Genomic DNA, 22,215 nt, shown 5'->3' with positions numbered 1-22,215 from the left:
TTTATAATATAAGTGTTCATCTTATAAAATTTATAAGATTACATATAAAAAGCACTTTGTTTTTTAGATTGAAGGCTTTGATTCTAAGAAGGCTGATGATTACCAACTGAAGGGAATAAAAGATAAGAAGTTTGTAGTGTGGGAATACAAACTATCAAATAATGGAGGAAAAAATCTGAATACTGTAGAAGGCAAATCTAAAGGAGAACAGCAGAGAAATGGTAACAAGAGTACAGCAGCCTTGGAGCCAGATGTTCAGAATAATCCAAAGGAGAAAAAAGGCCATGTAAGTGATTCTTTTAATTGCAAAGTAGTCTTTTCGTTTAATGACCTGAGAATAAAACATTTTAAGCTATGAGAATAAAACAGGCTTAAGTTTTTTTAATTTTTTCATGCTTCTTTCAGTCCCCATTATCATTGGAAATACCGCACCAGATATCTCTGGGACAACTCTGGTTAGAATTGTTGAAGTTTTATACACTGGAATTTGCTTTGGAAGAACATGTTATCAGCATACGGGTACAAGAACTTTTAACCAGAGAAAACAAAAACTGGCCCAAAAGGCGAATAGCCATTGAAGGTACAGCATTTTGTAAACGTTCTCATAAATGATTTACCAGTTGCCTTACATACCTGATTTTGCATATATAACATATATGCATATATAAATATATAATATTTATATGCTATAAAAACTAGTTTTAATTGTATCTACAGTATTTTCATTCTTGACACAGCTGGCCTCATAAGTAAAAGGTTTAATTTAAAGGCTTACAGTGAATTGCATTTAATTGTCTCTCTAACTAAACAGAACATATTTGTAGAGAATTAATGATGTTAGGTTGCTATAAGTAATTAACTGTTGGCAAGAACTACTCCATTCCCTTTTCCCACACTTTGATGTTCCTATAGATAGAAATAACACAGAGAAGAAAATTCTTGAGTACCCATGCTAAGGAGAATGGCAGCCTTACTTTATTGTTTTGCTCTTTGTTTTTCATATATTAACATTGTAACAAAGGAGATTCAAGAAGAAAACTTTTTTATACATGATCTATAGATAAAATGTTTTGCATTATGTTATCACTTAATTTTTAAAAATCGTGGGTATTTATAGAGTTTATTAGTTAAACTGATAAAACTAGATATGAAAACAATTCTGAAAAAAACAAGAGTATTTGCTTATTTTAAAATAATTTTTAAAAATAATTTTTTTAAAATTTTCTTTAGTTGTTCCTATTCTTTTTAGATCACAGTTGACATCTATGAATGTTTATTTTAAAATTATTTTCTTTTTGTAAAAAAAAAAATCTGATTACTTGAAGGCAATTTTGTAATAGGTTAAATGTTTTCAGGAGTCAAACAATTAAAATGTAACAGGTCTATTTAAAATGCAGTATATTGACCTCATCTTTGAAACTCCTAATTGAAAAGCAGTATCTAATTATTTTGTTTCCTTTTTCTTAGATCCCTTTGCACTAAAAAGAAATGTTGCACGGAGTCTGAACAGCCAGATGGTGTTTGAATACATCCTGGAGAGGTTCAGGACAGCGTATAAATACTTTGCATGCCCCCAGAGTAAAGATGAGACTAAGCCCAAAACAGATACCAAGAAAAAGGAAAAGGGAAAAATAGGTAGCAAAAGAACTGGAGAACCTGTAATCAACTGTTGCCTTCCACAGCAGGCCAATGTTACAGGAAAACATAAACCAGGTCATGGAAGTAATTTACAGGAGTGTAAATTTAATGAATGTAATGAAATGGAATCTATGACTAGGAGATGTACTGAGAAACTTAAAAGCTTTTTAGTAAACTCAGAAATTATAAACACAGATTCTGGAGATAAAGAAGAAACTACATTGTTTATTACTAATGAATGCTGTGAATTAGAACACAAATCACTTAAAAGAAAGGATGATCAAGAGTTTTCAGCTGAAGAAGAACTAAGCCACTGTTGTGTTTTTAATGAACATAAATCCCTTGATACAGATTCTGTTAGTGGATTATCTGACACTGAAAGACTGGATTCAGTAATGGAATATCCAACAGATAGCATGTGCTCAGGCACTAGCATATCAGCTACCTCGCACAATTGCAAAGTAGTAGAGGAAACTCAAGACATTAGAGATGAAGTCACCACAGAAGACATGCATTATGTGTTCGATAAATTTATTTTGACTTCTGGAAAGGTAAAAATGAAAATCAAAAGTCCTTTTATATTTTATTAAATTACTTCATTTATTTAATTTTAATTTTCTTACTATGCAACAATGTATTTCCACTATCAAACATACAGTTGCAAGAAAAAGTATGTGAACCCCTTGGGATTACGTGGAGTTTTGCATGAATTGGACATAAAATGTGCTCTGAACTTCATCTAAGTCACAACAATAGAAAAACATAGTCTGCTTAAAATAATACTACACAAACATTAGATGTTGCCATGGTTTAATTGAACATAACATGTAAACATTCACAGTGCAGGGAAGAAAAAGTATGTGAGCCCCTAGCCTAATGACTTCTCCAAGAGCTAATTGGAGCCAGGAGTGAGCCAACCTTGACTCCAATCAGTGTGATGATATTAGATGTGTTTCTGACAGCTGTCCTGCCCTTTAAAAACACACACCTGTTTTGGGTTTATTGGTTTCAAGAAGCACTGTCTGATGTGAACCATGCCTCGCAGAAAAGAGCTCTCAGAAGACCTACGATCAAGAATTGTTGACTTGCATGAAGCTGGAAAGGGTTACAAAAGTATCTCCAAAAGCCTTGATGTTCATGTGTCCAGACTGTCTACAAATGGAGAAAGTTTAGCACTGTTGCTACTCTCCCTAGGCGTGGTCGTCCTGTAAAAATGACTGCAAGAGCACAGCGCAGAATGCTTCATGAGGTAAAGAAGAATCCTAGAGTGTCAGCTAAAGACCAACAGAAATCTCTGGCACATGCTACCATTTTTGTTGACACATCTACAATAAGGAAAACATTAAACAAGAATGGAGTACATGGGAGGACACCACGGATGAAGCCATTGCTGTCCCAAAAAAATATTGCAGCGCAATATTTTCAAAAGACCACCTGGATATTCCACAGCACTACTGGCAAAATATACTGTGGACAGATGAAACCAAAATGGAGTTGTTTGGGAAGAACACACAACACTATGTGTGGAGAAAAAAAGGCACAGCACACCACACCAAAGCCTCATCCCCACTGTAAAACATGGTGGAGGGAGCATCATGGTTTGGGGCTGCTTTGCTGCTTCAGGGCCTGGACGGATTGTTGTCATTGATGGGAAAATGAATTCCAGAGTTTATCAAGACATTTTGCAGGAAAACGTACAACCATCTGTCCACCAACTGAAGCTCCGCAGAGGATGGGTGATGCAACAGGACAATGACCCAAAGCATACAAGTAATTCAACAAAAAAATGGCTTCAACAGCACAGAATATGCCTTCTGGTGTGGCCCAGTCAGAGTCCTGATCTCAACCCGATTGAAATGCTGTGGCATGACCTTAAGAGAGCGATTCACACCAGGCATCCCAAGAATATTGCTACACTGGAACAGTTTTGTGAAGAGGAGTGGTCCAAAATTACTCCAGATCGTTGTGCAGGTCTGATCTGCAACTACAGGAAACATTTGGTTGAGGTTATTGCTGCTAAAGGAAGGTCAACCAGTTATTAAGTCCAAAGGTTCACATACTTTTTCCTCCCTGCACTGTGAATATTTACATGTTATGTTCAATTAAACCATGGCAACATCTAATGTTGTGTAGTATTATTTTAAGCAGACTGTGTTTTTCTATTGTTGTGACTTAGATGAAGTTCAGAGCACATTTTATGACCAATTCTTGCAAAACTCCACGTAATCCCAAGGGGTTCACATACTTCTTCTTGCAACTGTACATAAGTTGACACATACACATACCATTTAGAGAAATAACCCAGTGTGTAAAATACTATTTTGTTTTTTTCATAGCCTCCAACTATAGTATGCAGTATCTGCAAAAGGGATGGCCATTCCAAAAATGATTGCCCAGAAGATTTTAAGAAAATTGATTTAAACCCACTACCACCAATGACAAATAGATTTAGAGAAATACTTGATCTTGTATGTAAAAGGTGCTTTGGTAAGTAACATTTTTGTCCTTTTGAATAGGTTCAAATTTTTGTAAAGGCTCACATTACTATGAGATTTTAACTTAACTCGGTGGAAATATATTGATGTACTGCCATCAATAACATAGGCTCTTGTGTTTCAATTCACATTCAGGTAAACATGACAGTTTGGACTTTGCCATGTATCTGACAATAAGGTTTATAAAAACATCAAGGATACATTTGAAACCACCAGATTTTGTAATTCCAAAATGGATTTTTTTTTTGAGAGAGAAAAAAGATTTAAGAAAACAATGAGAAAAACGAGAGGTTGCAAATGGTTGTTGTATGAAACCCTTGTAAAATACTGTAAATAATAAGAATTGTTGTACAACTTCATAGAAGAATTAATTGAAAGATAACTTATGCTTGGCTTTAGATACTGCCAAATACCTCAATTATTTTTTATTTGTCTAGATGAATTATCACCTCCTTTCTCAGAACAACAAAATCGAGAGCAGATTCTGGCAAGTTTGGAAAGATTCATTCGGAAAGAATATAATGGTATATAATAAGAAATCTTTATGTCAACAAAAGCATATGTTATAGCCATTTAAGCAGTGCTTTGAAAATTTGAAATATTTCACACAATATTTCCATCTTAGCAGAGATATTACCACAAATATTAAATAAATAAAATTGTATTTAGATTTAGTCATATTAATAATGAGTACTAAAATTTCTACTGATTTCAGTGGACTTCTGAAAGATTTAGTGAAGCCTGGGTCTAATAAATTAATACTAAACTAATTATATCCAATTCTGTTCACCTTCCAGTGAAATGGGCTTGCTCTTAAGGACCAGAAAATGTTTCAGTGTAGATATAAAGTGGATTATGAAGGGCTTAAGTGGAAGAAAGGAAAGGATATTTCTGTGGCATGTGAAGAAAATATATTTGCACCATGTTGGATGCAATCCAACATTATCTTAGAATTATATGTTGCCTTGACAATACAGTATCAAAATTACATAATTCTAAAGCATTAAGCTGTCTGTATCTACCTGTATAATAGCGCCTTAATGCCCTATACTTTAACATTTCTCTTTAACATTAGTGAAGTAATATTTTAGATAAGAGATGTCAAGAACATGGTCAGGTCATTCCACATCCTTTGAAAATCTTCTAAAGGTTCTGTGCTTTCAAACAAAAGTTGATAACAGCAGTAATTAATTAGATTTTAAAAATTGATATAACATTCTGATTAGCACTACAGCAGTTAATGCCTCAGTTTGAGACCCGAATACCTCACAACAGAGTGAGCTCCCATTATTCGCCCCAGCTAGTGCCCACTTAGCAGTTAGAAAGCATGCAAATATGAGTAGATAAATGGCTACCACTTTGATGGGAAGGTAACGGTGTTTTGTGCACCTCAGCTAGCCACATGACTATGGAAATGTCTTTGGACAATGCTCCCTCCCACAGCTAAGAAACAGATGAGCACTACTCCCTAGAGTTGGACATAACTGGATAGGGGAAACCTTTGCCTTTAGGTTGCTGCATGTGTGCATTAGTATAACTTGAAAAATATCTAGGTAAAACGGTTAGGACCCAAATGTGTGTGTGTTTCTCAATTGTGTGTATATTTTGCATTTTAAATGCATTTATTTGATCCCTAAATATTGTAGACCAGGGGTGTCAAGCCGGCTGGCCGGATGCATTATGCACTGGCCATGCCCATCCCCTGTTTAGCAAAGGAAAAAGTTTCGATACATCACATGATGACATTGTGATGTCACGAGTTTGACATCTGTGTTGTATATTTAAGATTATTCTGTGATAGTTCACAGTACTATTTTATATGCATGATTAATTAAGGAAATGTGTTTCAGTTCATGATCAAATATTCAAAGATGTTAGATCAGGGATCCCTAACCCATGGTCCATGGCCTGGTGCTGGTCCGCACTTTTGGGAACTGGGCCATGCAAGCAGTGGGCAAGCAGCGCATGCACGCATAAAACCATCCCCTACCTATTGCTGCCGCCATCAGTCCACAGAACCTGAAAGTTTGGGGACCGTTGTGTTGGGGCATGCATTGATCATAGGAAAAAGTGACTGCTTATAAACAACTATAGAATTGGAATTGGAAAATTTATAAGAGTATGAATTCTTTTGATTATGAAAATGTTTTTTTCCATTATGGGGATCTCTGTCTCTCTTTATTTTGCTCAGACAAGGCTAGGCTGTGCCTATTTGGCTCTTCAAAGAATGGATTTGGATTCCGTGATAGTGATCTGGATATCTGCATGACTCTGGAAGGCTATGAAAATGCAGAGGTAATTCTTTTGAAATAGGTTTGCATACTTTTGTTCTTGGAAGTATTTGTAGCATGTTGTAAATAATAATACAGTGTTTTTATTCATTTTCTCCAGAAATTAAATTGTAAGGAAATTATTGAAAGCTTGGCAAAAGTTCTTAAGAAACATCCAGGTAAGATTAGGATATTGCATATTGAATAATATTTTATACATTTTGTTTAGTTTTACTTAGTTTTTAACATTCTCAGTTTTAAGAAGTATTACTTACCTTTGCAGGTTTAAAAAACATTCTGCCTATAACAACAGCCAAAGTGCCTATAGTAAAATTTGAACACAGACAAAGTGGCTTAGAAGGTGATATCAGCTTATATAACACCCTGGCAAGTATCTTTCAGTTTCCACTGATACTTAGCATATCAGTATTGTTATTTATGCAAAATGCGTGGCCTGAGAACTGGATAACTTATCAAATTCTTTTTATGATTCCAGAGCTCCACATCCTCACATGTTTGATCAAAATTTGGGCCCTTCCTTATACTTGGAGGAGATTGAAAAGCAAAATTGGTGCTTTAAGTTTTACAGATGTTTCTGGCAGCCTTTTACTCCCTAATATTCATGAATAATCATGAAATCATAAATCAAACTATGCAGGTCAATGAGTCAACTCAGTACAAAAATCTAAAGCATCTCTGCTAGATATGTATCTGGCTTCTGCTTAAACATATCTAACAAAGGGGAGTTGAGATCCATTCTGTAATTTATTGTGCTGTCGAATTTCTCTTTCTCTTAGGAATTTTTTTTCTGTAATTGAATTGGAATCTGCCTTCTTGTAATTTAAATAGTTTATTCCATATCCTTCCCTCTAGAATGAGAGAAAATTAGTTTCATTGTGACATCTTTCCAGCTATCATATATCACTCTCAGCTCTCAGGATACATTCCTAAGACTTCTTCCCTTTTTTTAAAATGGGGTTTGTTATGCCATTCAAACATGGCACGATCCCTAAGCTGGCAAAGTTGCCCCCTCTTCCATGCAACATGATGTGTATTTCCAGGCCAAGTCTAAAAATTGTAATCAGTATCTACAAAAAATAAGCAATACTTGAATTATTGAATTATAAAGTTAATTAAAACAGCAGTTTACCCAGTTGCAGAGTCCCAGTTGCAGTTCTGTGCTCATTTATTGAGAAGTTAGTTATATTTTACTCATAAGGTGCTATTTCTGTGTAAGCATATAAATGATTTCATTGTATATTTTATTACATAATATTCATTTATTGCACTTTTAATTTGTTTGGGATTCCTGTGATAAATTTAAAATCTTAAAACAATCAGGGGCCATAGAATCTCATTCTGTGATGATCTGTTAAGTTTTACAGTAGACCTTAGCAATAAATCACAGCTTTCCAGACATTTGACCCCTATTTAGCATATAGCTTCACTTAACATAAAACTCCTCAGTCTTGAGTCAGCTAAGCTAGAATCATGGTATCGTCAGGAGAGATGTGGGAGCAAGCAAGATAGTGTCTTACAATGTCATGCAAATTCTTCTGCATATGAGACTAGAATTTAAGTTTGAAAGGGCAAAGCTTGTATGTATTATGATTACTGCTCAGAGTCACTGAGACAGTAAGATGGGCATTGCATAAATTTGAAAAATAAATGAAATTGTTTCACAATGCATATTTCATCACTTTGGTATCTATGGTCAAACATAGATGTCTATGATTAGAATCTTTCTTCTCAAGAATGAAACCTTATAAAACTGGTTGTCTGCTATAGTGCAAAAAAGCCAGAGCCTCATCCCACCCCTCTCTTTCTCTCTCTTTATGCTCCTAAATTCTGAAATTTTTCCTCCTCCCACTTTGAGTTCATAAATACAGTCGGGTCCAGAAATATTGGGACATCGACACAATTCTAACATCTTTGGCTCTATACACCACCACAATGGAGTTGGAATGAAACAAACACAATGTGCTTTAACTGCAGACTATCAGATTTAATTTGAGGGTATGTACATCCAACTCAGGTGAACGGTGTAGGACTTACAGCAGTTTGCATATGTGCCTCCCACTTGTTAAGGGACCAAAGGTAATGGGACAATTGGCTTCTCAGCTGTTCCATGGCCAGGTATGTGATATTCCCTCATTACCCCAATTACAGTGTGCAGATAAAAGGCTCAGAGTTCATTTCAAGTGTGCTATTTACATTTGGAATCTGTTGCTGTCAACTGTCAAGATGAGATCCAAAGAGCTGTCACTATCAGTGAAGCAAGCCATCATTAGGCTGAAGAAACAGAACAAACCCATCAGAGAGATAGCAAGTACATTAGGCGTGGCCAAAACAACTGTTTGGAACATTCTCAAAAAGAAGGAATGCACTGGTGAGCTCAGCAACACCAAAAGACCCGGGAGACCATGGAAAACAACTGTGGTGGATGACCGAAGAATTCTTTCCCTGGTGAAGAAAACACCCTTCACAACAGTTGGCCAGATCAAGAACACTCTCCAGGAGGTAGGTGTATGTGTGTCAAAGTCAACAATCAAGAGAAGACTTCACCAGAGTGAATACAGAGGGTTCACCACAAGATGTAAACCATTGGTGAGCCTCAAAAACAGGAAGGCCAGATTAGAGTTTGCCAAACAACATCTAACAAAGCCTTCACAGTTCTGGAACAAGATCCTATGGACAGATGAGACCAAGATCAACTTGTACCATAGTGATGGGAAGAGAAAAGTATGGAGAAGGAAAGGAACTGCTCATGATCCTAAGCATACCACTCATCAGTGAAGCGTGGTGGTAGTGTCATGGCGTGGGCATGTATGGCTGCCAATGGAACTGGTTCTCTTGTATTTATTGATGATGTGACTGCTGACAAAAGCAGCAGGATGAATTCTGAAGTGCTTTGGGCAATATTATCTGCTCACATTCAGCCAAATGCTGCAGAACTCATTGGACGGTGCTTCACAGTGCAGATGGACAATGACCCAAAGCATACTGCAAAAGCAACCAAAGAGTTTTTGAAGGGACAGAAGTGGAATGTTATGCAATGGCCAAGTCATTCACCTGACCTAAATCCCATTGAGCATGCATTTCACTTGCTGAAGACAAAACTGAAGGGAAAATGCCCCAAGAACAAGCAGGAACTGCAGACAGTTGCAGTAGAGGCCTGGCAGAGCATCACCAGGGATGAAACCCAGCGTCTGGTGATATCTAGGCGTTCCAGACTTCAGGCTGTGATTGACTGCAAAGGATTTGCAACCAAGTATTAAGAAGGGAAAGTTTGATTTATGATTATTATTCTGTCCCATTACCTTTGGTCCCTTAACAAGTGGGAGGCACATATGCAAACTACTGTAAGTCCTACACCGTTCACCTGAGTTGCATATACATACCCTCAAATTAAAGCTGACAGTCTGCAGTTAAAGCACATTGTGTTTGTTTCATTCCAACTCCATTGTGGTGGTGTATAGAGCCAAAGATGTTAGAATTGTGTCGATGTCCCAATATTTCTGGACCTGACTGTATTTGGCTAGCCTCTTGATGGCTCTGAGGGTCAGTAAAGATACATTTACATTACAATACAGTTCTCTGTATCCTAGGAACTACTAGTTCCTACCTCTCTGATCTCGGCTGTTACATGATTCATATAATGGATTACACCTTAATGTTACTCTATTGAATATAATCTGATATACTTGTTTTCTAGGCACAGCATAACACAAGAATGCTTGCAACTTACGCAGCCATTGATCCAAGAGTGCAATATTTGGGATACACAATGAAAGTTTTTGCAAAGGTAAATGCAATATTGATGAGATTTTAAAACACAAGCTGTGTTCAGTATTCCTCCACCAAATAACTGAGGGTAATTCAAACACTGGCTATTTTTTAATTGCACTAAAATGGTGACTGCTGTGCTGAATTGTTGAAAGTTAGTACAGTTGTGTCTCAACTGGATTTAGATTCACTAGTGAGTGCGATATTACTAACTCCATTATCCCTAAGTAAAGAAAAAAATCACATCATACACAAAGGCCCCTATATAGTTTTGTTCAAAGAGTTCAGAAGACTCAGCAGAATTCTGTGATAAAATAGAGAGGAAAATTTACAGTTGGTAGACAACTATTCACATCTGCCCATTCATGGAAATGAACATGGTAGCATGGTTGACATTATCTTGAAGAACAGAATAAAATCATTTTTCTTTTGTTTTCAAGAAAACAAAGCAAGTTTCCAACTTGTTTGTAAACTGTAATCATGGAAAGATTATAAGATTATTATTTTTGGAAACAGTATGATATATACCAGGATCCAACATGGATTTATTAGGAACAAGCCTTTAAAAATTACCTTATTTTTTAGTAAATTGTGGGGAAGTGGTATGTATGTATCGTTCTATTTCTGTGTGTGTATGTATGTTTGACAAAATTTCCCATATTAGCTTAATATTCTGAGTAGGAAGTTTGCTGAGGGATGGAGGATGTTTTTTAGGTACCTTGAAAACATTATTTAGAACATGCTTGTCAGCAGTTCCTGATCAAATTGAAATGAGTGATCAAATGGAATTCTGCTCATTTAAAGTGAATGACTGGACTTTTTAAATCAGTGGATAAAATACATAAACAAAATAGCTGGTGCTCTGCTACACTCTACTCTCTTGAGACATTCATGCTCCTATAGTTTCTCAAGATACCAGGTTAGCTGTTCCTAGAATAAAATCATAAATCGAAGTATAAAATATCAGTAACAGTGTGCATTTGACTCTAGTTATGTTTTACTGAAGATATATTTTGGGTTGGCATAAAATGTTTTTTCTTAGTTTCTATTCTGAAGGTATATTTGTTACCCAAAATAACTTGCTGTATGTTTTTTGCATTGAAAATGTTTGAACAGCGTTGTGATATTGGAGATGCATCCAGAGGAAGTCTCTCTTCATATGCTTATATTCTCATGGTATTATACTTCTTACAACAGAGAGAACCACCAGTAATCCCAGTACTGCAAGAGGTAAATTTTGAAGGGGAAAAAAAAACTATGATGGAAAACAGTTTTGAGATTTCTGTCTCTTCTTATAATTTTCTTATGAGGTTAGTGTTGGTTAGGGTTCTTTTTGAAGAATTACTGAATCAAATTTGGATCTTTTCCTAGGCATTTCACATGGATTGTATATACAGTAGTTTTCCCCATAAGATGTAGAGTTTCCTTACCAACAAAAGTCTGAACAATGTCTTTAATAGGAGTAGGTAATCTGGATATTTTGAACTAGTTTGCATAATCCCTAGTCAACATGGCTAATAATTAGGTACTGTGGAATTATAATTTAAAATGTTTGGAAATGACTTAGTTATCTACAAGTAAAAGCAAATAAGTTATGCTTCTATTATTGATAAAGTGGTTGGCATTTGATTTTAAAATTAAATGAAGTCTGCTCGATAACCCTTTTTTACTCCAAGTCTCTCTATTAGCAAAAGTATGCTCTGTTACCCTTACCTCTAAGTTACACAATCAAATCACTTTTCCCCCACCATTCTGGTGTATATGTCTGGTATTCTGGGTCAGAGGTTTATGGTTTCCTTGAAAGTTTGGAAGAGGTTCTTTTATTATTCATAGTTTTAGAAAGAATCAGATAAATAATGCATATTTTTTAAAACATTTTTGTATTTGGAATGCTTTTAGTTTTTGTAATTTTCTGCTCTTATTTTTCATGGTGATAAAGATATTTGATGGGCAGCAGATCCCTCAAAGGATGGTTGATGGTTGGAATGCTTTCTTCTTTGATGATACAGATGAACTGGTAAAGTCCTCATTTTGGAATAATCAATTAATTCTTAGTATAATTCTGCTTTAATTATACTATGTATAGTCTGCCAGCAATATGTTCACCATTCGGAAAACTACAAAAGGAACTTTTCCCCCAGTCTTTTATTGTTGGACAAAGTAGCTGAGGTAATATGTATTAGTATTGGACCAATAAATAAGAGTCTTTCCTAGTTTCGTAGTGAAGATTAGTATGACATACACTGTACATGTTTTTGTGTTTCTGTGTTCCTTTTTTTTTTTTGAAGGGAAAAAAAGCTGTGTTTTATTTTTTGAATGTAGATATAGAAACCTGGAGCTACCATATCTAATCAGCATCTCTATCATATTTTAGGCAGAGATTTCCTTTTCAAAACAAATGCATATTTCATCCAATAAATGTTTCACTCTACCATAATAAGATCATTAGGAAAGGAATTGGTTACTTTGAGCTTGCATAAGTAGAGAATTTTGAGGAGAAAATACTTTTATTTATTTGTATCCCCCCCCCCCTTTGTTGTTTTTACAAATAACTCAAAGTGGTGAACATATCCAACACACTACCTCCTCTTACTTTCCCTACAACAACCCTGTGAAGTAGGTTGGGTTGAGAGAGACTGACAGGCCCAAGGTCACACAGCTGGCTTTCACGGCTAAAGTGGGATTAGAACTCACAGGCTCCAGCTTTCTATCCTGATGCCTTAACCTTTTTTCCTCTTACCCTATTAATAGATAATCATAAAATACAGCAATAGATATTTTGTACTGTGCTACTTTAGAAGTTTTCTGGTTAAAATTGTTACATTTATTTTTGAAAAAGTCCTCAACATATTTATACTATAACTTTTGTACAGAAAAAACGTTTACCTTCTCTTGGGAAAAACACAGAGTCATTGGGAGAACTCTGGTTAGGATTACTAAGATTTTACACTGAAGAATTTGACTTCAAAGAATATGTCATCAGCATTCGGCAGAAGAAGCTGTTAACCACATTTGAGAAGCAGTGGACATCCAAATGTATTGCAATTGAAGGTAGTTATTGAATATTTCTTGTTTAATAAATCAGTGTGTTTTTCTGAAGTGTCTTCCTCATTTATACTACATTATGCTAACATATTTCAAAGCAATTTATCCTGCATTTGTAGTTTTTGTAAAGAAATATGTGCATTACTGACTTTTTTTTAAAAAAATACTCTTTTAATGTTTGTTGTTATTGCTCAGATCCCTTTGACCTGAATCATAATCTTGGTGCAGGAGTTTCTAGAAAAAGTAAGTATATGAAAAGTACTATTCAACTGAATAAACTTCAAAATGAATATAGCTTTTTTAAAAAAATGTCTCTCTTTTTAATCCAAAGTGACCAATTTCATAATGAAAGCATTAATCAACGGGAGAAAGTTATTTGGTACCCCTTACTATCCAATCTCAGGAAGAGAAGCTGTAAGTTCTCCTTTCTTCTGCCTTATTAACAAATGAGCAAATCATTTTTATTGTAGTGTTGTAGGATATTTCAAATACATTAAATGTTATCTTGCACTATATATTCCACTGAATTGATTTAAAGACATATGTGTTATGCTGGTAGAGCAGGTTGACCTTACAGTAATAGAATCATGCTTTTCTCAGCACTCTGTTTTCCTGTGTTTTCTTTCCTCATTCATGAAATTATTAAAATAATTGTTCTGCAAATCCTAAAATCTTTGCTTTGCATAAGCTATTTGTCTGTCTGTCTGCCTCTGTCTGTCTGTCTGTCTGTCTATCAATCATCTAGAAGTGCATACTGTCTTGGAAATGTAAGCCTATAAAAGTTTGATACAGTTATATGTATATATACACACACACACACACACACACACATGGGGTAAAAAAATATGAACACATTCACTGTTTGCTGAAGTTTTGAATATTTGGTTGAAACACCTTTCTCCTTAATAAATTACTTCATTAGTAAGATATAAAAGTGTTATTACCTGTGCTTTTTCTGGAAAATGAATATAGAATGCTTTAGGTAAATATGTTTCAAACTTTTTCAGGAATATTTTTTCAATTCCAAAGTATTAACTGATGGAGAACTGGCCCCAAATGACAGGTGTTGTCGTGTCTGTGGCAAAATTGGTCATTATATGAAGGATTGCCCTAAAAGAAGAAGGTTAGTAAAAACTTATACCTCTCGTTTATAAAATGAGCCTGAAATAACAGAATAACAGAGTTGTAAGGGGCTTGGAGGTGTTCTAGTCCAAACCCCTGCTCAGGCAGGAAACCCTATACCATTTCAGACAAATGGTTGCCCAATCTCTTCTTAAAAATTTCCAGTGTTGGACCATCCACAACTTCTAGAGACAAGTCATTCCACTGATTAATTGTTCTGACTGTCAGGAAATTTCTCCTGAGCTCTAGGTTGCTTCTCTCCTTGATTAGTTTCCATCCATTGCTTCTTGTCCTGCCTTTAAGTGCTTTGGAAAATAGGGTGACTCCCTCTTCTTTATGGCAACCCCTGAAATATTGGAACACTGCTGTCATGTCACCCTTAGTCCTTCTTTTGATTAAATTCCAGCAACCATTCTTTATATTTTTTAGCCTCCAGTCCCCTAATCAACTTTGTTGCTCTTCTCTGTTTTCTTTTTTTATTATTATTAAAAAGTTTTATAAGAAATACAAACATTTTCTCCCCTCCCCACCCTTTCCCCCTCCCCCCTTCCCCCCACCCCCCCCTCCCTAGACTTCCCAGAACAGGCACACGGTATAGCATTCACAAACATAAAGCTAAGATATGCTAACAAATTATTGCATTCATATTCTCCCTAAATCTTTAACTCCTTATAACTCAAGAACTATAAACATAAACTACTTAAAAATATTTCATTCATAAGCTATATGAATCTTCTTGTTCGGATACTTTTTTTGCATATAGTCAGTCCATCTTCTCCATTCTGATATGTATCTTTCATTTGAATGATCTTTAAGATATGATGAAATTTTTGCCATCTCAGCCAGATGCACAACTTTTAATGTCCATTCCTCAATGGTAGGTGGATCTTCCTTCTTCCAGTACTGTGCCACCAGTAACCTGGCAGCTGTTATTAAATTCAAAACCAACTTAGTCTCTATTACAGTACAATCCGTGACTATTCCCAACAAAAAAACTGTGCTGTAAATTTAATATTTTTCCTTAAAATATTTTGAATAATCCACCATATTTTTATCCAAAAAGCCTTAATTTTTTTACATGTCCACCATATATGAAAATATGTAGCATCTTCACACTCACATCGCCAACACTTGGGTTGTAAATTTGGATACATGCAGGCTATTTTTTTTGGGTCTAAATGCCATCTTCTCTGTTTTCTTTTGAGTCTCTATGTTTTTTACATCATGGCGACCAAAATTGGATGCAGTATTTCAAGTGTGGTCTTCAAAATGTTCAAAATATTCTTTCCCTCTTTTTCTTTGCATCTACATTCTCTTGTTGTCTTTTTTTTTTTTTTTACATTTTGTTACATTTTTAGGGATACTATAAGGCATACCTTTTATGTTTTTTCTTCTTAAGGGTAAAGAAAAAAGAGAATGAAAGAGATGATGAAAAGGAAGTAAAGGAGGAAGAAAGAGATACCAGAGAAAAGAGATGTTTTATGTGTGGTGATATGGGACATGTTAGAAGAGATTGTCCTGAATTCAAACAAACAAGACAAAGAAGCAATGGTGTAGCAGGTAAAATAGATTCTCCAATTTTCTGTCTGGTATCCTATATTTCCAGTTCTATTTTTGCGGCTTTTGTCCTGATTGATTCCAAAATGTGATTTTTGCTAAGATAGTTGTTCATCAAGGCCTGTGCATAATTTTACTTGACTTTAAGGAATTTTAGGGGAGTTTGCTATCCATAGAAATGATTGGTAAGATGAGTTCAACATTACCAAGTGTGATGCCTTATTGCCCTGTAATGACTGCAAAAGTAGTTGTGCATCTATAGTAACTAACTTCTTTGGAATAGATAATTATTTTTTAACTAATCTGCAATTATTTAAATGTAAGAGTTCCAGGAAGGGTAATACTAAAGCAATGTATTTTATTCATTTTATTTATAATACAGTAAATAATTTTAATGCAATTAGTTAATAAGGTAAAAGTTCCCCTTGCACATATGTGCTAGTTGTTCCCGATTCTAGGGGGGCGGTGCTCATCTCCGTTTCAAAGCTGAAGAGCAGTGCTGTCTGAAGACGTCTCCGTGATCATGTGGCCGGCGTGACTAAACGCCAAAGGCGCACGGAACGCTGTTACCTTCCCACAAAAGGTGGTCCCTATTTTTCTACTTGCATTTTTTACATGCTTTTGAACTGCTAGGTTGGCAGAAGCTGGGACAAGTAACGGGACCTCACCCCTTTAAGTGGCACTAGGGATTCGAACTGCTGAACTGCCGACCTTTCGATCAACAAGCTCAACGTCTTAGCCACTGAGCCACCGTGTCCCATTAATTAGTTAATACAAAGTTAATTATTGCAATTGTATTTGGATTAAGTAGAAAAATGATTTCTCCACCTTGTTTTAAATTATTTTTTCCACCTTATATTTGATAAGAATTATTGTAGACAGGTTTTTTTTCCCCTAAACATCTTTTACAAACTAAATGCATGATTATCAGTCATCGCTGTTGAAATGTAGGTGTGTATGTTGCTTCTATATTTAGCCTGTTTCTCATGGTGCATTTTTTCATGACCTGCAATAATAATTCCTATCCCTATTCTGGTTTTAATCTTCACAATGTCTTCAAGTGTTTGTCATTCTTCAAAGCCCTTCATAATGCTGATTTAGCAGCTCTGCTTCCCTATATTTTTTCAAAAATAATTTCAAAAAGGAAATTTTGTTAACTAAAGCAAACATGAATTTACTAAAATCTTGCTGTAAACAAATTAATAAATGAAGGTTTATAACTGGTAATTTAAGAATTAAGGGTCCAAACAAGTAGTAATTATGAATATTGCGAGTTTTGCAGTAGTAATTTTCCCTAAAGGTAGGAAAAACTTATTTGTGGTGATTTATCCCTAGCATAAAGCATTGCTGCTAAAGAGACATGAATAAAATTCTGGTTGTAAATGTGCCTTTCTTTGCGCTTACATTATTTATTTGAAGTTTGGTCACTTAATTTAAATTACACTATACATTCTTTATATTTTATCATTTAGCTTCTCAATTAGTCAGAACGTTGGTAAATTCACAGCAAGTCACTGGATCAATTCAACAGCAGGTGGAAAGACCCTTGCGTACCAGACAACCATCAGAATGTGTAAGTTGTATTTTTAGTGCTTTTATGAATGTGTTTTGTATACGTAGCAAGCATTGACAGTTAAAAAAAAACTATAGCAACTGTAGTTATGAGTACTTATGATGATTCTTACAATGAAACACCTGGTGGACAGGTCAGTAGTTTGTTTTCCAATTTATAGCTCTCTTATTTAAGCTATTACACACACATGCAAACACATATTCAAAAATCACAGATTAAGACTTTTTTTGTAGTTGAAAGAATTGAATTAATGAATAGGCTACTGCAGTATGAAAATTAAAGGTCATGTTTACAGTTACATGTTTTACTTTAGTGGTAGTTGGCTGTTTATTTAAAAGAGAACTTAATCAGAAGAGTACGTAAGATAAATCTTCTACTAGTAGAAACCTTAAGTACAAAACTTGAACCAGTGAAACAATTTACAGATAGTCCTTGACTTACAACCAGTTGATTAGTGACTATTTTGAAGTTATGATGGCCTAAGAAGAGGCATAAAGCACTTCTGATCATCACAAATTGTCACATGCGCACTCCTTGCTACCATCATGTCATTGCAATCTGGGTAGTTGGCAATCTGTTCACACTTACTACTGATTACCAACCACCTGACACTCCTGTGATCTCCATCTGCAATATTTCCTGCTGGTTTTCTCAGAAACACTATGCTTTCCATTTGGATTTTAACAAGAAAGATTTTCAGTGCCAGAGCATAGAGATACTTGAGTATGACTTGTGGGCTTCCCAGGGGTTCCCTCACCTCCTTGAGGCATCCCATGCTCCTTATATTACTGCTGCCTCTCTTTTCTTGCATCTGCCAAAATCAAAGCACACTAAAGCTCCATGCACAGGACTGCTTAGGAGCTGTGGAAATTTGTTGAAATAAGTTTGTTATCCCTCCGGAATAACAATCTGCCATGCCTTTCCTGGATGGCAGGAAAGGGATGGCAGAACAGAAGGGAGGTGGAGAGGAAAAGTTTGATAAAACACACTTCTCCCTTTTTCTTCCCTGTCTTTTTCTCTTCACCTTGCAGCCAATCTCCTCCTTCCCCTTCCCCTCCTCCCACGCACCATCAAGCAGATTCCTACAGATGAAGCAGATCTTTGGAACATTTCTTTTCTTGGAAACTCTCCTTTACAAACTTACTTCAGTGAACGCCTGTCTCTCCTAAGGAATTGCATGCTTGGATTTCAGCAGGTGCCAGAGTGAAGAGGCAGTAGTAATATCAGGCTACCTCAGGTGGTGAGACTCCTGGGTGTCCTGGGGAAGGCAACCTACAAATGTATCTCTGCTCTGGCATTGAAAATCCTGCTTGCATGAAGGATTTTCAGAGCCAGACAAAGTCTCACAGGGTTTTCCCCACCCTCCAGGCTCTGTGAACTTCTTAGCTGGGACTTTGTCCATTAAAACACCACAAGATTGCTTAATGAACATAACCTGGAGCGCCAGGATTGTGGTTATTGAATGAAGCAGTCATATGGCGTCTTGCTTAATGATCTGTTTGGTCAATCCAAATTCTGATCCCAATTGTAAGTCAAGGACTATCTTTTGTTCATTTTCTTGAGCTGAAACAGTAAAAATGGGGTTATAAAAGTTCCTTTTGGTAACTTTTTATCTGTCAGGAGCCAGTGAATCAGTGAATTACCACTTAACTGGTAAACTAATCCAAATCCAATTCTTTTTTCCCCCCTTCTCCAGTCTGATTCGCATCAGCCATCTTATTCTCCACAGCCTCAGCAATTTACCCAGAATTCCTCTCCACCAGCCTCCATTAACCAGACTCAGCCTCAATCAATATCCCAGTCTAAGCATACTCTGCCGCCCCAACAAGGGGCACAGTCACCTCACCAGGTCCAGCTGCCTTTGTTTAACTTTGCCCAATCTCCCCCAGGTCAGTATTCCACATTGCCTAATTTGGGGGTATTTCAAATGCCCCACCATCACCAAATTCCATTTCCTAACACATCCTGGCCTGTTATTCACTCTGCACCGGGTAATCCTCCTCACGCAACAAACGTTCCATTTTCGGTGAGAGCTGGCAGCAGCAACCCACCCAATAATCAGAGCACCATAAGCTTGAATGATCCTAGTATCATCTTTGCACAGCCTGCTGCCAGGCCTGTGGGAATCCCCAGCACTTCTCATGAGGGACCCTGGCACAACCCCGTGACTCTAAGCTCACTGGTGAACAATGGCACAGTGGGGAATTCAGGTAATTTTCCTCTATTGTCACTTGCTTTGTACAAATACCGATGTTTTGTTTGCTAACCATTTCTGAGCTCATTTGATTCTGCTAATCAGTTGCTTATAAGAAAACGCTTTAAGGAAGATTAATTTCCTTAATACTTAGGCCAAGACTTAACATAGCTGAAAAGTAAACAAAAAAAAAATGCTTGAACATTTGCATTGTATATATAGACATGATATTGAAAGAAAAGGCTGATCTTCTAGTGAAAAACTGCTAGCAAATGTGAACTGGATTAGAGAATCAACACATCAGATCCTGGCATAAACTGAAAGCACTTTGCCCCATTTTATTTTTCATTTGTATTTTCTCATGTTGCACTTAATGCTACTCTTAAAAATAGTATCAAAAGTAGCTTAACATGGGACAGGAATGATATATGTGATAGAAGAAGGGTGGCTTAGTATGAGCACATATTTGTGTCTAGCTCTTTGACTCTACCCAATTTATTTAAAGATCCTACAGATTGGTGTACTTAGATCGAAACTTTGATACATTAGTTTATGAACCAGCATGAATTTTATGCCTTTTTAAAGGTATAGTTTATAGTTCTGTTTTTATCTGACAATGACTGATCCATACTTCCTAGAACAAGTTTAGAAGGATTCATGGCTTACTTTAGGTTTGTTGTTCTTAGAAATAGAAGTTGTCAAACCAAACCAATAAAAAATTACAAAAAACTTCTTGATAGTTCAAAGATTCCCAAAATGATGTGTCATGCTTTCTTTACAGGTAGTCTTTGACTTAAGACTGTTTGCTTACAACCGTTCAAAATTTTGATGGATCCAGAATAGGTGCTATATGGCACATAAAGCACTTTTGGCCATTGTAAAATGTGCCAACCCCTCCACAGTCATCCTAGGCATTTGGCAGCTGGATCACCTTTATGACTGGTTGCAGCATCCTATGGTCACATGACCATGATTTTCTGTATTTTCTGCTAATCTGGTTTAAACTTAAAACAGCAGCTTTTATTTAATAACTAAAGGTTCTCTTACCACAATGATTTGCTTAGCGACCACTGCAAAAAAATTTTTATATCACGTGGGTGCCGCAATCTACAATAAATCCCTTCCTGATTGTGGTCGTAAGTGAAGGACTACCTGTCAAGTATTCTGTATTTTCAGAATGTCTTTATTTCTATTTTTGAAAAAAAAAAAACATGAGATTGCATCATATTGTTTAATAATTGCTTTTGGTTTGATTTATTTTTTTCATTTTTGAACAAAAGTGTTAGTTTGACTCCAAAAATATGCTGTTCGACATACAAAGGAATTTAAATTTGCAGGATTGCTCTGAACTTTGCCTAGGGTGTTATTGAAGAAAAGAAATATGTGAAAATCGTTATAGAACCTACCTGTTGTCTGCATATATGAAATGTATGAGATACTTGTAAATCAGAAACAATTGTTTTTTTTTTATTCAGAAATTTTGCATCAAGCCCATCATTCCTCAAAACAGATCCACAGTTAAATTTTATCTATAATTTCCTTGATGTAAAATTTCTGATTTTTAAAACAATAAAATAGTTTTTCTATGTAGACAAATAGCTATTTTCAATATTCTTTTACCATAACAATTATGCATAATTCTATATTAATCATAATCTTTAACATTTGAGAATTCCTATTCTTCTCAACAGTCTTCCTCAATTTGGGATTTTGCAAATGTCAAAATGGTGATGGGTTTTAATTTAAAACAATTATTGATAAGTACATAATATATCCAATCTTATTCATATCAATGCTTATACTAAATATTAGATTTAAAAGAGTAAATGCTATCGTTTACTGGTGTATTGCAAAGCTATCAATTTCATCTAGTGCTTCCTCTCTTTTCCTTTTGCAATAAAATTTAGATCAGGGCTTCCAAGGGCAGTTTGGTAAAGGAAATCCACCTCCACCTATTCCTTGGGACCATGGAGCTACTACCCATTTTCCTCTCCTTCGAGGGACGTGGCCTTACAGTATATCTCCAAACTACATGCAGCAGGGAAATGCCAGCTACCCATTGAACAAACCTTTCTATCCTCAAGGTAGGGTAAGATTTTAATTATGTGATATAGCTTTGATATCTTCCGTTTCTTTGTGGCTGCAGTCTTTAATATATTCTGAAATAGACTGAAATAAAAGCATGGCTTTTTGAGTTCGTATTCACACATAAGAAATGTGTGACGTACAGAACTTTTCATACATTAAATTTCTGAATATTTATATGAATAAATATGGCAGACTTCTTTGTTAACTTGCTACATTTTTACTGATATTTAAATAAAATCTGTCTTTTTATATGGAGTTAACATATTTTACTGCAGCAAGTATTCCATACACCAGACACACATACATGGCTTCTGGTTTATGTATTTGCTTGGAGACATTTCATTACCAATTAGGTGTTGAAACATTTGAAACAATCAAGCTCAGAGACACCAAACTTCACAGTTCAACCCCAAACTACATATATTCTCTTTTATTGGTTTACGTATA

The 22,215-nt window shown here is 35.7% G+C and overlaps 1 protein-coding gene across 4 annotated transcripts in view; it reads left to right on the top strand.

Moving 5' to 3' along the window:
- The window catches only part of TUT4 (terminal uridylyl transferase 4), a 55,722-nt gene that overhangs the window by 31,764 nt on the left and 1,743 nt on the right, over window positions 1-22,215 (top strand). For 2 of the 4 annotated variants that reach the window (XM_034415085.3, XM_087891068.1), the window contains 19 exons: window positions 68-286; window positions 406-580; window positions 1,468-2,189; window positions 3,975-4,125; window positions 4,571-4,657; window positions 6,325-6,428; window positions 6,525-6,582; window positions 6,687-6,790; window positions 10,119-10,208; window positions 11,306-11,419; window positions 12,129-12,206; window positions 13,063-13,240; window positions 13,430-13,477; window positions 13,566-13,648; window positions 14,242-14,357; window positions 15,756-15,916; window positions 17,386-17,486; window positions 19,183-19,375; window positions 21,588-21,764. In XM_034415085.3, coding sequence (XP_034270976.1) covers window positions 68-286; window positions 406-580; window positions 1,468-2,189; window positions 3,975-4,125; window positions 4,571-4,657; window positions 6,325-6,428; window positions 6,525-6,582; window positions 6,687-6,790; window positions 10,119-10,208; window positions 11,306-11,419; window positions 12,129-12,206; window positions 13,063-13,240; window positions 13,430-13,477; window positions 13,566-13,648; window positions 14,242-14,357; window positions 15,756-15,916; window positions 17,386-17,486; window positions 19,183-19,375; window positions 21,588-21,764 — 2,959 coding nt within the window. Of the gene's footprint in view, window positions 1-67; window positions 287-405; window positions 581-1,467; window positions 2,190-3,974; window positions 4,126-4,570; window positions 4,658-6,324; window positions 6,429-6,524; window positions 6,583-6,686; window positions 6,791-10,118; window positions 10,209-11,305; window positions 11,420-12,128; window positions 12,207-13,062; window positions 13,241-13,429; window positions 13,478-13,565; window positions 13,649-14,241; window positions 14,358-15,755; window positions 15,917-17,385; window positions 17,487-19,182; window positions 19,697-21,587; window positions 21,765-22,215 lie in introns of all 4 variants that reach the window. The other 2 variants (XM_034415083.3, XM_034415084.3) reach the window with 1 other exon arrangement.

The sequence above is a fragment of the Pantherophis guttatus genome, chromosome 3 (assembly GCF_059756535.1).
Source record: "Pantherophis guttatus breed Tessera chromosome 3, ASM5975653v1, whole genome shotgun sequence".
In the NCBI taxonomy this organism is placed as follows: domain Eukaryota; kingdom Metazoa; phylum Chordata; class Lepidosauria; order Squamata; family Colubridae; genus Pantherophis; species Pantherophis guttatus.
Note: the sequence above shows the minus strand (reverse complement) of the source record. Positions and strands in the feature narration are given on the sequence as shown.